The sequence below is a fragment of the Manis pentadactyla genome, chromosome 9, assembly GCF_030020395.1.
Source record: "Manis pentadactyla isolate mManPen7 chromosome 9, mManPen7.hap1, whole genome shotgun sequence".
NCBI classification, from domain to species: Eukaryota; Metazoa; Chordata; class Mammalia; order Pholidota; family Manidae; genus Manis; species Manis pentadactyla.
The window spans coordinates 46,260,921-46,274,784 of NC_080027.1; the positions used below are offsets into that span (position 1 = coordinate 46,260,921).

Consider the following 13,864-nt stretch of genomic DNA (forward strand, 5'->3'; position numbering starts at 1 on the left):
TCCTGTCCAAATGACTGATTAGATAGTGCTCTCTGAATTCCCCATAACTCAGACCTCATCTTCACCCTAATCTGTTCTTTGACTGATGCTCCCATCTCTGGCAGCTGCAGCTGGGGACCAGAAAACGGAATTTCGGGTCATACTGGAGTTTCCTTGGAATGGATAACGAACAGGACTGAAATACTAGTAGTGGCTGAACGCACCTTAGTGTCCAGTGCATGGCCCCCTCGGCTTTATTCCCGCCGCATCCTAGTGATCCAGCCCCCTTCTGGCCCCCACCCGTGGGAACCTGACGCCCCACACAGGCTGCTCCACCTGCGCTGAGAGCAAACGGGAGGTTAGTGTATTAGGTGAGGGTGGGCGCTGCCTGGAGACCACGAGGAAAGCTCGCCGCCTGCTCCGCTCCTCTGCCTGCGCTGGGCGGGGATTGCAACCATACCCTACCCTCACCGCACCTTGGCCGCGTTTACCCTAGGCATTTCTCGCCGTTACCCCGGCCGCCCTCACACCCAAGTCTTACTCTTCCTCTCGGCAGCCTTTTTGCCTGCCAGGGCTCCCCGGAGACAATGCTGCCCGCCTCTCCCAGCTCGCTGCGGAGGGTTCCTTGGGAGCACTGGATGGAAAAGTGGGTGTTGGGCCTGCGGCAGGAGCTGGAGGGTGCGGAGACCGAGGCAGGGGCTGCCCCAGCCCCGCGGCGAGAGCTGCAGGGAACTACGGTAGCGGTAGTGTCGCGCGCACTGCGGCCGCTGCGGCACAGTACGGGAACCGCGCGCGGGCTAAGGCATCGGCGCTGCACCCAGTGACCCTGCAAGCGTCCCCCGTCTCGGTTGCCGCCTCCATGCCCCCTGACCCACCAGGGAAAGATGCTGGACCCCCGGCTGCCTCGCTGTACCCCACCCTCTTCCCCCCTCTCCCCACCCGCGCCAGCGAGCGCACACACGCGCGCACACTCGCAAGAAGTCCGCGGAACCCAGGACCGCGGTGGAGAGGAGGGGGCGGGAAGGAAATCTCTAAGAGGAGACGGAGACCGAGGGAGGGGCGAGCCTGGGCAGTCGGTCACGCGGGGGGCGAGTAAGTCCTGGGCGGGGGAGGGGGCGGAGAGTCACCTGGTGGGACGGAGGCGGCCCCCCGCTGGGGAGGGGCGCGAGCCGAGGCGGGGCGGGCGGGGAGCCGTGGAGGCGCCGGGGCCGTGGTCGTGGGCGGGGACCAGGCGGGGCGGGGGCCTCAGCCGGAATCGCGGCGTGAGCAGGTGGAGCCGCCGCGGGAGCCCGCCCGGCCGCGCAGAGGCACCGGCCGCTGGGTTGGGGCCATGGAGCTGCTCAAGCTGAACCGGAGCGAGCAGGGGTCCGGACCCGGGCCGGCGGCTTTCCTGTGCCGCCCGCAGGGGGCCCTTCTCAACAACAGCGGCACCGGGAACCTCAGCTGCGAGCCCCCTCGCATCCGCGGAGCCGGGACACGAGGTGGGTGCCTCCCTCAGCCCCCCTCCACAAGCTCCTTCAAACCGCACCCCACAACACTAATAGGGCCCCCACCGCGCCCACAAACGCCCACACCCTCCCCTCATAGTAGTCCCCCAGTCCCCACCCAGCTCCCCGACACATTTGTCCCCGCAGCCCGTAAAACTCCCTCACAGCCACACGATAGCTGGTCAGAGCCCCTTCGCTCCCCTGGCCCTGGGCCCCACCCAGAGCTCCTGGTCACCCCCCAGACACAGCACCCTCCCCAACCCACAGAAAGTGGGGAAGCAAGGACCTCCTCTGGCAGGCCTTCCAGGTCCCTCTTTTCCTTTGCCATCCAGTTCGCGGAGCCACAGCAGGGAAGGAAAGAGAGAAAAGAAGGCAAGATTGGGTAAAAGGGGCCTGGTTGGGAGATGAGCATCTAGAAGGCCTGAATGGGGAATCAGAGTTAAAATCCCCTGTGTCCCCCATCCCATCCCCCAGCCTCCCCAAACGAGATCCATGCAGATGTTGGGGGCCGCTCCCTAGAGTTGCCTGTCTCCACTTCCCTCCTAAATGCCCTGCCTTCCAAGTTGGCATTCTCCTCAAGGCTCTCTCCTCTCTCTGTGGCTCCAAATAAAGTATCCAAGTCTCTTCTGAGCCCCCTACAACCTGCCTCTCCTTAGGTTTCGTCCTCCTAGAGCCTGGCTGCCCCTTCATCACTCTCATGAAGCCTTGCCACCATGTCCTCCCCACCCCCACAGACTACTTCCATTCATCCAGTCCCCAAAATGACTTTCACTCCTCCCACCTGCCAACACCTGCATTTTCTTGATCAGCTCAAGATATATTTTGTCCCTTTCCTGCCCCTTTCTCTTCTTTAAATGCATACTGGACACCAGCTATTGTAGCATCTGGGAAGTACCTGAGGCATAGGGATGAAAGAAACCCAGCGTGGACCCTTATCAATCTATATTCAAGTGCAAAGGGGAAACCAACCAGTGGAAAAATCACAGTCAGCTTGGGAAGTCCCACAAGAAGTTCCCGGTCATGGGCACCCAAAGGAGATGGAGTCTGAGGACTTCACAGAGGAGGGAACCTGGGAGCTGGATCTTAAAGTTGGAGTTCAGTAAGCAGGAAAGGATGGCGTGGGATTCCAAGAGAGGAAACAGTGTTAAGCAGAAGAAAAATATTCCAAGTTCAAGAAGGGAAAATGGGAATAAATTGTAATTCAAATTTTATTTACCCCCCCAAGGTAAAGCAGGCTCTCTCAGACCACTCATTATATACTCTCACTTCGATTCTTTCATTCAAGAAAAATTTCTTGAACCAGAAATTGCGCCAGGCACCCAAACTGGCACAGTTCCTATTGCATGGAGCTCACAATTTAGTGGGGAAGACATACAAGCAGGGAATTGTAGAGCAAAGTGGGGAGTACCTTGAGAGCGCTGTGGGAACACAGAAAAGGAGCCTCTCTAGCCTAGCCTTGGGAATCAAAATGGGCCTCCCAAAAAGGTGAAGTATAAATTGAATAAAAATTGAAATGATGAGGTAGAGCCAGCCAAGGCAAAAAGCATTCCAAGCAGAGGAACAGTATGTGTAAGGGTCCAAAGTTTAAATCTGAGCGCCTGAATCATACACCATTAGAGAGGAAAATGAGCACGCAGGGTGATGTGCAGTTGAGGGGATTCATGAAGAGTGTTACAGACCTTGCTAAGGAGTGTGGATTTTATCCCGAGGGCAGTGGGAGCTACTGAGAGGATTCGTTCAGTAATATAGAAGATGGTTGGAGGACAAGACCTGGGGCTGGTGGGAAACTTTAGAAGGCTATTGTATTACACTGTTCTCAGTGAAAGATGATGCTGGCTTAGACCAAGGTACTGGCAATGGAGATGGAGAGAAGTGGATGGATTTGAGAGGCACTCCTGGAAATGAAATCAACGGAACTTGGCAATTTAATAAAAATGGAGAGAGAGAAAGAGGTCAAGGGATGACATCCAGGACTTTGGCCTGGATAATTAGATGGATGTTGGTGCTGTATAATGAGAAGATAACAAAGGAACTGAAACAGGTTTGAAACTGGAGATTATAAATTCAATTTGGAACCCACCGAGTTTAAATGCTGATGAGATAACCAGGAGAGGGCACCCAGTAAACTGCCGAATCCAGTGGTCTAGAATTTAGGGCAGAAGTCTGAACTGGAAATACAAACTTGGAAGGTCTTTGCTAGTGGAGGTAAGAGAAACCATGGGAATAGCTGAAATCATATAAAGACTGTGTAGGATGAAAGGAAAAGGGGTCCTGGGACAGGAAGCTGAAGAAGACCAATGTTTATGAGCCAGGCCGAGGAAGGAGAGCCATGAAGGAGACCCAGATGAGGCCATCAAAGAGACAAGAGGTGAGGGAAAGGTTTGTAGCAGAGTGAGAGAAGTGATGTCAAATGCTGCCAATGTAGGTCAGATAAGAACAGAACAGCATCCTTCGATTCAGTAACAAGGGAGTCCTCAGGAGGAGGTGTAGGTGTTAAGGCCTGACTACAATAGGTTGAAGTTTGGGCCTGTGGGGAAGAGGTTATGAAAAGTGAACCAGGGTGTGTAAACAAAACTTTCCAGAAGTTTGGTAAGGAGAGGAAGAGAAAATAGTTCTAGAGACAGCATGGGGTTAGGGAAGGGGGTGTGTGTGTGTGTGTGTGTGTGTGTGTGTGTGGTGGTTTTGCCTCTTGGGTGTACATGTAGTACAGACAAGTATTCATTCAATGTTGACGGGGAGTGGGCCAAGAGGGAGGAAAACTTAAAGCAAAGGTGACAGTGGGGACAGTAGTCAGTAGAGAAAGGATCCTGAGGAAGCAGAACATGGAATAATTCAGAGCACAGGCGTGCACAGTGACCTCACTCATCGGGATGTTGTTACCCACACACAGCTGGATGTTACCCGGCAGTTAGGAGTTACCCAGCAGTCAGGAGTTACCCACAAAGACTCTGATGACCGCATTCACTCAGATAGTAGCTGCACAGAAACATGCACAAGGCTCAGTCTAGTGTTACCGGTAGAAATTTGGATGTTACCCACATTATTCTGATATGATCCACACAGACACAAGTGCTACTCAGAAAAAAAGATGTCACTCACAGTCACCTTAATATTGCCCATAGTCATTGGATGTTACTCACCAAACACCCTCTTTCATTTTATTATCCATGAACAATCAGATATTACCCATCTCACTTAAGTACTCTTCTCCAGATATTACCCATAAAATAACAGATATTACTCTCACACATTCAGATATTACTCACAAAGACCCAAGCATTCCTTATGTTCACTCAGGTGCTCAGTTATTTTGTGCAGTCAGACTGACATTTTGCTTAACATTTTGTTAACATCTCACATCCATATTCGCCTAATTTACCCATACCACACATAGGGGTATTACTTCACTCAGTTACTACCATCATCATTTGGATATTCCCCCATTCACATTCAGGCCTCAGTGTAACCCCTCCTACAAAAGGAGATGTTAACTGCAGATACATCTACAAATACTGCCCTTGCTCATTCAAATGTTACAAGTGCCCAACTCCGCAGCACATATACTAAAATTGGAACAAATCTTACAACACTTCCTCCAATATTACCTAAAGTGACACATAAACCACCCTCGATCAGACATTACCTATACACACATAGCTGTTACCCTTCTCCAGATATTGCCCACAAAAGTGTTACTCTCACCCACCCAGGTATTATCTCAAAGACTAAAGTATTACCCAGTGTTCCCTCAGATGTTCCCTACCTATTACTTCTGCTCCCTCAGTTAGTACCTATTGACATGTCGGCGTCCCCATTCACCTTATCTACAATCAGCTGGATGCTACTTGACTCACCACAGAGACACGGCTACTGCTTTGATGTCTGTGTTCATAAGCAACCAGATCCAATCCACACTGGGAGGCAGGCTCAGAAGCATCAGCAGTGGCAGTGCTCTATGGAGCACTTAGGAAACCTTTTTGTTTCATGTCCATTTTCTGGATTCTTGTGCCCATACTTCTCTGCCATCTTCTGGACAGAACAAATGCAGATCTTCTAGAGTCTAAAAGCAAAAGTGAACTGTCCTGGTCTTCTGAGCCCCCTGGTCTTATTTCTGCTCTCCTGTCATCCTCAGCAGGTTGGTGCCCACAGATAGACTGTCAGGGTACCAGTGGCTGTGCCCGAGCAGGTGCCATCTCCATTCTTCCACCCCTGTCTTAGGTTCCTAGTCACTGAAGCCACTGGGGTGACTCATATTCCACCACAATAAACACACACACACACACACACACACACACACACACACACACACACACACACTCATGGATGCACACAAACACATGCCCACACACTCATGGATGCATGCAAACACACGCCCACACATACATCCACATACAAGTCTTCATTCTGAGAGGGCTTTTGGTGACTTGTTAAAATTAATTAATTGACTGTTTTTACAGCAGTTTTAGGTTTATAGGAAAATTGAACAGAAAGTACAGGGAATTCCCACATGCAAACTCACACACAGTTTCCCCTCTTCTCAATATCTTGTACTAGTGTGGTGCATTTGTTACAACTGATAAGCCAACAATGATACATTATCAACTAAATTCCACTGTCTACATTAGAGTTCACTCTTTGTGTTGTCTCTTCTATGGGTTTTGACAAATACATAATGTCATCTATCTACCATCAAAGTGCCATACAAAATAGTTTCACTGCCCTAAAAGTTCCCTGTGCTCCACCTATTCATTCCTCCCACCCTCTCCCCAGACCCCTAGCTCTAAGATTGCTTTTAATTAGTCTTTTTCAAACCTCCTAACTATTTGACAGCAGAGACAGAGAGAGAGTGGTGGCTGGAAATAAGATAATAGCTGGGAATGCCCAGTAAAACAGCAAAGTGTTGTACATTTGCTGGCCTTTTATACTGGAACTTTGCCCTCTGGTTTTCAGGAGCCCCCATGCAGACTGGGAACTTCATAAGGATAGGCATGGTTTACACCTTTGTGCTCCACCAAGTTCAAGGACATACACATGGGACATATCAGCTGGGTGAATGAATAAGAAATGTGCTTTCAACACTTCAGAGTGCTATACTAAGTTGAGGTGTGAGTACTGAATCAAGAACAAGTTGAAGAGAGACATACAGAGGAGGATCTGAGAGAGGTTGGGTGTGGGGGCCAGGCAGTGGATTGGGAGGAGGCACAGAGTGCAAGATAGACCACCAACTCTATTTTTCTGGGTCCAAGGACCTCTCTGACAGAGATCTCCCTCCCATAGTTTCTTGATTTTCCCCTCTATACACGCCCCTCAAATTTGCCACATATAAGCCTTCCTGCAGAGGGGCCCAGCTTCTAAATGAGACTCAGATGGGTTGTATATAATAGTAAAGTAACACACTCCAAATCACAGCCTGTCATTGAAATCCTTAAGGACTCTCCAACATGTATCTCCAAAGAGACAGAGGCAGAGAGGAGAGCACATGCTGTAGCTTCAGAGGCACAGAGGTGAAGGATGGAAGAGGAAGGACAAAGCGGGTGCATTTGTGTGGAGAGTGACATAGATTCATTCAAGATGCATTAGCAAGCATGTATTAACACCTCCCATGCAGGGACATTATGCCAAGCGATGAGGATATGCTGGAGAACATGATGGACATTGCCCCTGTCCTCAGGAAGCTCAGTCTGGTGGGAGAGATACAGAGTTAAACATAGTAATACAGAGAAAGGCCATGAGAGAGTAAGACAGAGGGAGGAAGAGGCACTGAGACTGAGATTTGATTGGGGGAAGGAGGCAGCCCTGTGACTGAGAGAGGGACAAGGGAGCTGGAGGAGGCAAAGCCTTTTACAGATGGGGAGACTTGGCTTCTATTCTGAACCAGCTCCTTACTGGCTTTGTGCTCTGCAAATAACGTCAGTGCTGGGTTTAGTTTGGGGATCTCTCTCCTAAATAGCACTTACTTACTGCCTTCCACAGCTTCTGATTAAATTGGTTATTGTTATGAGAAAACAGTTTAATTTGGGGAGGGGTGACAGGGAAGAGGGTAAGGCGAGAGTCAGAAAAGGTATGGGGCTGCGGAAGAGGGAGCTGCAGCCCTGGGCTCTTCCCTCCCCACCACCTTGAGGGCTCTGTCCCTGCCCTCTCCAGTCTCCCTCATACTGAGGCCATGGGTTTGGGTGACTAAATCTAGTTTAATTCAGTTAAATTTTGTCTGGTCCGCCTGTCTGTGATATGAAGGCCAAAAGAAGAATCCATCTCCCAATAAACAATGACACAAATGAGTAGGGTCAGCCTTTTGTCTAGCCTGACATTGCGAATGTCCCTCCAGCATTTTGTGTATTCCTCAGCTTCACTCCTTATCACACGGTGTGGCAATTATCTATTTATTTCCTCTAATTTTCCTCTAGGCTGTGAGCTCTCAGATGGCAGGGAATTTGTTGGTTCATCTCTTTGTCCCCAGTGCCTGACATAAAGGGAGTCCTCTGTAAATGTTTGTTGAGTGAGAGTGAATGTTTGGAGATAATTAAAATACAAGGCAGAAAGCAAAAAGCGTTCTAATAGATGTGAAAGGGACATACATGCATGGGTCAAAGCAAGAGGAGATTAACTCCAAATGAGTTGTCCAAAAAGGTCTTACAGAAAAGGGGGCAGTTGATCTGTGTCTCGAAGGACACTAGATACAGAAGACAAGTTTGGAACTTGAGGGGTGGGGGATGCTATCAGTGGGAGGTTGGTGAAAAACATTCAAGGCTAAGAAACTGACATGAGCAAGGGAGGGAGTCATGAGTGTGCAAGATGCCTTCAAGTCACTGAGTCATCCAGTGGCCTAAGTGGGTGCATTGCAGGGAGGAAGGGGAGGAGGAAGAGGGCAGTTCTCTGATAGTCTGGACAACATGCTAAAGGACTGCAAAGAGTAGGGAGTAGGTGAAGGGGGTTTCTTCAGACAATAAGGACATGATCTGACCTGTATTTCAAAAGGTAGTGGGTAGTTAGCAGTGTCAATGCTACCAGAAGGTCAACTAGGATAGGCTAAGAGACCTTTGGATTTGGCAGTTAAAGCTTAGGGACCTGGGAAACAAATGTCCAAACAGTGATGAGGCCCTGGATTGTAATGGATCGAGAAGTGAATGAAAAGACACAAATAATCCTTTCCATTTTGACTGCAAAGAGAAGGAAGGACTTAGAGCAAATCCTTGAGAAGAAACAGACTTTCTTAAGGAAAGGTAGAGTTAGGCCAATTATCTAAGCCTCAAGGGGTCAGAAGGGTAAAGGATTCAGGTTCACCATTTATTGAGTGGGTCCTGGCCAGGAGGCATTCTTGGGATGCAGAGGGGATCTGGTGGGTAGTGGGGGGTGGGGATAAATGGAATCGGAGGTTCTGGGTGAGTGGGGCCAGACTCCTTACTGTCCCCTCTCCTTTTCCCACCCAGAACTGGAGCTGGCCATTAGGGTCACACTTTACACAGTGATCTTTCTGATGAGTGTCGGAGGAAATGCGCTCATCATCGTGGTTCTGGGACTGAGCCGCCGCCTGAGGACCGTCACCAATGCCTTCCTGCTCTCATTGGCAGTCAGCGACCTCCTGCTGGCTGTGGCTTGCATGCCCTTCACCCTCCTGCCCAACCTCATGGGCACATTCATCTTTGGCACAGTGGTCTGTAAGGCAGTTTCCTACCTCATGGGTAGGTGAGATGACCATCTTCTCCCCCACCCAACCCCATACTCCTTTGCCCCTCCCTTCTCCTAAAGTCCTTGTGGATGTAAGGGTCTTTCTCAGTGGAGGTTGGGGAAGTCACACTGGTGAGTGCGGACTGCAAGTTCCCCAAGTGACCCCTTCCTCTTCCCTTGTTTAGGGGTGTCTGTGAGTGTGTCCACGCTAAGTCTTGTGGCCATCGCCCTCGAGCGGTACAGCGCCATCTGCCGACCACTGCAGGCACGTGTGTGGCAGACTCGTTCCCACGCGGCTCGTGTGATCGTAGCCACGTGGATGCTGTCTGGACTACTCATGGTGCCCTATCCAGTGTACACCACCGTGCAGCCAGCGGGGCCCCGTGTGCTGCAGTGCGTGCATCGCTGGCCCAGTGCACGGGTTCGCCAAACCTGGTGAGGGTGCCCATTAACTACTCCTGGGAATTCTTCTCCATCTCCGTCAGGTGCTTATGACCATTCCCCAGAATCTTCCTCCAGCTACTCCAAGTAATTAACTCTCCTATTTCCTTTCCGCACCCACCACCCTGGGATTCCCATGTAGTGCTCCAGGCCTCCAGCCCTTCCCAGCAGTACTCCAAAATCCTACCTCTAGGGCCTGGTCACCAGCCCTAGAAACATCAGCCCTTGGCTCTTCCCCGGTCTGTGATTTTAGAGGGACGGAGACCCACGTGACCAGTCTGTGCTCTGTCTCCAGGTCGCTCCTGCTGCTCCTGCTCTTGTTTTTCGTCCCAGGTGTGGTTATGGCCGTGGCTTACGGGCTCATCTCCCGAGAGCTCTACTTAGGGCTCCGCTTTGACAGTGACAGTGACAGCGAGAGCCAGAGCCGAGACCGAAGTCAACGAGGGCTGCCGGTTGGGGCTGGACCAGGTGGGTGACTTCCTAGGTCTGGGCCTGGGGACGGGAGGGGGCCTAGGGTGGGTGAGGCGGAAAGGAGTGTGAGTAGGCAGAGAGGATGGCAAAGCGGGTGCAAGAAGGGGTTGGGCTGGAAGAACAGAGGACTCAGCCTTCTGCTCTGTCGCCCACCCTCTGTGCTCAGGTCCTGCCCAACAGAATGGACATTGCGGGCCGGAGCCCCGGCTGGCTGGCGAGGATGGCGACGGCTGTTACGTGCAGCTTCCGCGCCCACGGCCTGCCCTGGAACTGTCCGCGCTGACTGCAACCACTCCTGGGCCAGCGTCGGGCCCCCGGCCCGCCCAGGCCAAGCTGCTGGCTAAGAAGCGGGTGGTGCGGATGTTGCTGGTGATCGTTGTGCTTTTTTTCCTGTGTTGGTTGCCACTGTATAGCGCCAACACGTGGCGTGCCTTCGATGGCCCAGGTGCACACCGCGCGCTCTCTGGCGCGCCCATCTCTTTCATCCACTTGCTGAGCTATGCCTCGGCTTGTGTCAACCCCCTGGTCTACTGCTTCATGCACCGTCGCTTTCGCCAGGCCTGCCTCGACACGTGCTCCCGCTGCTGCCCCCGACCACCGCGAGCTCGCCCCAGGCTTCTTCCAGACGAGGACCCTCCCACCCCCTCCATTGCTTCACTGTCCAGGCTGAGCTACACCACCATCAGCACGCTGGGGCCTGGCTGAGGGGCGGGGGGCTACCCCTCCAGAGACACAGACCGACTGATGCAACAGACTGACACCCAACAGCAGGGACTGACCCCAGTGCACAGGAAAAATGGCTTACCCCACACACAGAAAATAGTTTGGACCCCCACATAGGAAAGAAGACACACTCTTGATGTAGGACTGAGCCTGGCACACAGAAAGCTGGCACTGACCTTGGACATACACAGACAAAGCATCCTTAGCAGCAGAAGGTCTGAGAGGGGCTGAGCTGCCTCTCACACCCACCTACAGTAGCAGAACTGACTCATTTAGGGCTCTGGAGCTCCGCATGGGACTGACTCCTGAGATGCTCTAGGCTGTCCCCAGTTTGACCTCACAGTGCCCCTCCCCAGTCAGCACTAGAAACACCAACAGCCTGATCTCACACTTCCCTGACCAACAGGCTGTTTTGCACTGATAAGTCCCTTCATTCCTTTCCAGTTAAATATCTACCCACTTCTCCCTCACCTGATTTCTTCAAGAAATAATAAATATCTTGGCTTCCTCCTAAACTTCCTTTCTGAATTTTTTGGAGGAAGGAAGGAAGCACGGGGTTTTATGGAGTCCCCTGGTCACCACCTCCCCTGCCACAACTCACTCCTGTGCATGCCACCCTGTGAGAAAGCCCGTCTCTGAGGTTAGATGGGGTTGTGATATTCTCTAGGTTGTCATCCTGGACACACCAGTGTCATCCACAGTTGCTGGGAATGAGGTGGGAGTGAGAGGTGAGATATCCATGACCCATGATTCCTGACCACACTCTCCTACGGTGGTGCCATTATTAAGGTACTATATGAATAGATGCTTGTTGAAATGTTAATGAAACGATAAAAAGAGATGGCACTGTATAATAAGACTGTTTATTCAGTGTGTATTTGAAACACCAGGGGTCACATCATGACATGTATACATCAAAGAGTAGAGCCTTTTAAATGCACTCTTTTCTGGTGTCAGAATCTGGCCAAGCTTCTGCCCCATGTAATCACCCTTACTGGCCAGCAACAAGGGTAGGGTGTGCTGGACCTGAACAGAAGTCCCAGAGCCCAGCCTGCCTTTTGACTGTAAGATTGATTGAGCTCCAGAGAGAGACAGAAACAGCGACATCACCCCTCCACACACAGTGACAGATAAGGAAGAACAGATGACCTCACCAAAGGGACATGGATGAATAATCAGAGGTATAGTATGTTGGGAGAAGGCTTCCTTGACGCTTCATCTTGTAACAGATGAGAAAACTGAGACCCGGAACAGGAAAGAAAACTGTTCAAGGTCATACAATAAACTAGAGCAAGACAGAAATAATCCTATTGAAGTAAACACTGAGCTGGAGATGGGAAAGAAGCCATCAGGAGGCAGTTTTGTGGGACCTGGATCTTATAAAATTGGATGCCCTTCCTCAAGAAAAAGAATACAAAATTATAGATACAAAATTGTTAGGACTGTGCCTTGGATGGGGTCTTTGGAAATGGGGAGCCCTGAAAATTAAACCTCATTAGCCTCACAGCCAATAATACCTCTAAAATCAACCTACTAACTACACTGGATAATGGCTGGCTGGAGCAAAAGACAGTGAGAAAGGAGAGTGGTCTGTTTATCAGCACTGAGGCTGCTCCCATCCATCCTTTCCACAAGGTTCTGGGCTGTAAGAGGCAAGAGGAAGGAAGAAAAGGAGGGAGAAGGCGTTCCAAGCTGTCAATTACCACAGTACTGGTTAAAAATAGAATCCCAGATGGTCTGAGCTACTGAAGGCAATATATCGGGCCTTTCTCTTGCAGCCGACTTTTCCAGGGGGTGTAGGTAGCATGGCTCATGGGCTTCGCAGCACTATCCACCCTGATCCTCACTGTCCTTTCTGAAGGAGCTAGAGCAAGCCTAAAAGAGGTTGCCCCACAGTCGGCCCCTCCAGCTGGGCCCCTCCAGCTGGGCCCCACACCCACACACCCCTGGCTCCTGATGACCACCAGATGGCAGTGGGGAGCTCAGTGATAGGAGGTGAGGAGCCAGGGGGTTGGGATAAGGGAGCTCGCTCATCCACCCTTTCAGCCTGCAGTAAGTTTAAAGTGCTGTGGCCCAGGGCCTAAAACCTAGCGTTGAGAAGAATCTGAAGATGCCTGTTCACACACTGCAGCCCTTGAGTCTGTGGAATACTTAAAACATCCATCACGCCTCCCTATTCCCTATCTAGTTACCAGCTGTGGAATCTCCCATCTATTTTGCATCTCTTGAAATCTGACAAAACATTCAGGTCCAGATCTGCCATCGCTGTCTCCGTTAAGTCCTGCTTGGGCATCCTAGCAAAGCTTGTCTGCTTCTGCAGTACTTAACTGCTTCTTCTCTTCTGTCATATTTATTTGTGTTTCTGCCTTATTTCCCGTGCTGGGCTGGGAACAGCATGATGTACTGAGGAGATAACTGAATCTGGGCCCAAAGTGGGGTGATGGTGAGGGATAAATTGAGTACTTCTTGAATTTGTGACAGTTTTTATATAGCCATTGGTTTTGTTGCAGGTTGAGTTCGTTCTCCTCTGTTCTAGTCTCCGCCAAAACAAAGAACAGAAACAGAGACACAATAGCCAAGCAGAAAGTTTTATTTGAATGCATTCCAAGGGAGGAGTGGGCCAGAGTCAAGGTAGACAGAGGCCCAGAGCTTTAAGGGGAGGAGGGTCTATTTATGCCGTCCTAGCCAGGAGGTGCTTCTTTGATTGACAGGGTGAGGTCATTTGATTGACAGCTCTAGTAATACATCCATTCCTCCTGGCCCACTCTTTTCCCTGAATGCACACAGAAAAGTCCATGGGGGAGGGAGAGAGCAAAGCCACAATTTTATTTTAATGGGATTGTAATGAGGTATGTTGATTTGGGCAGTTCCTAGTTTTGTTCGATTGCACCCACGTTGAGATCTAGTTGGCAACTGTTTGGTCTGGTCCCAGTAAGCAAGTAAGTTATTATCTTCCAGCAAAGTCCTTGTTGTCCTCATGTGGGACTCCCTACCTGAGCAGAGTCTGGGCAGTTTTTCCCTTGAACCTTATCTTCCCCTTCTCCAGCTGTTCTTGTCTATCTTTCTACCTAACAGTTTTATTCTCATCACTCCAACAG

The 13,864-nt window shown here is 50.7% G+C and overlaps 1 protein-coding gene across 3 annotated transcripts; it reads left to right on the forward strand.

The window, feature by feature from the left end:
* Window positions 1-267: 267 nt before the first annotated feature.
* On the forward strand, window positions 268-11,690 carry CCKBR (cholecystokinin B receptor). 3 transcript variants are annotated; one of them, XM_036927100.2, is made up of 6 exons: window positions 268-1,071; window positions 1,250-1,460; window positions 8,894-9,121; window positions 9,317-9,566; window positions 9,868-10,040; window positions 10,210-11,690. In XM_036927100.2, exons 2-6 carry the CDS (start codon window positions 1,310-1,312, stop codon window positions 10,746-10,748), a joined length of 1,341 nt encoding a protein of 446 aa, XP_036782995.2. In that variant the 5' UTR covers window positions 268-1,071; window positions 1,250-1,309; the 3' UTR covers window positions 10,749-11,690. The 3 variants fall into 3 exon arrangements, with proteins under 3 accessions (XP_036782995.2, XP_036782992.2, XP_036782994.2); XM_036927097.2 differs by having other exon boundaries at window positions 269-1,071; window positions 8,894-9,145; XM_036927099.2 differs by lacking the exon at window positions 268-1,071 and having other exon boundaries at window positions 1,162-1,460; window positions 8,894-9,145.
* The last annotated feature ends 2,174 nt before the right edge of the window (window positions 11,691-13,864 follow it).

Bases quoted from the DNA above. Each gene is read 5' to 3' on its own strand.
- CCKBR (XM_036927097.2), top strand. From the start codon at position 1,310: ATGGAGCTGCTCAAGCTGAACCGGAGCGAGCAGGGGTCCGGACCCGGG. The intron at 9,567-9,867 runs GTGAGGGTGCCC...CTCTGTCTCCAG, and splicing joins GCACGGGTTCGCCAAACCTG to GTCGCTCCTGCTGCTCCTGC. The intron at 10,041-10,209 runs GTGGGTGACTTC...CTCTGTGCTCAG, and splicing joins GCCGGTTGGGGCTGGACCAG to GTCCTGCCCAACAGAATGGA.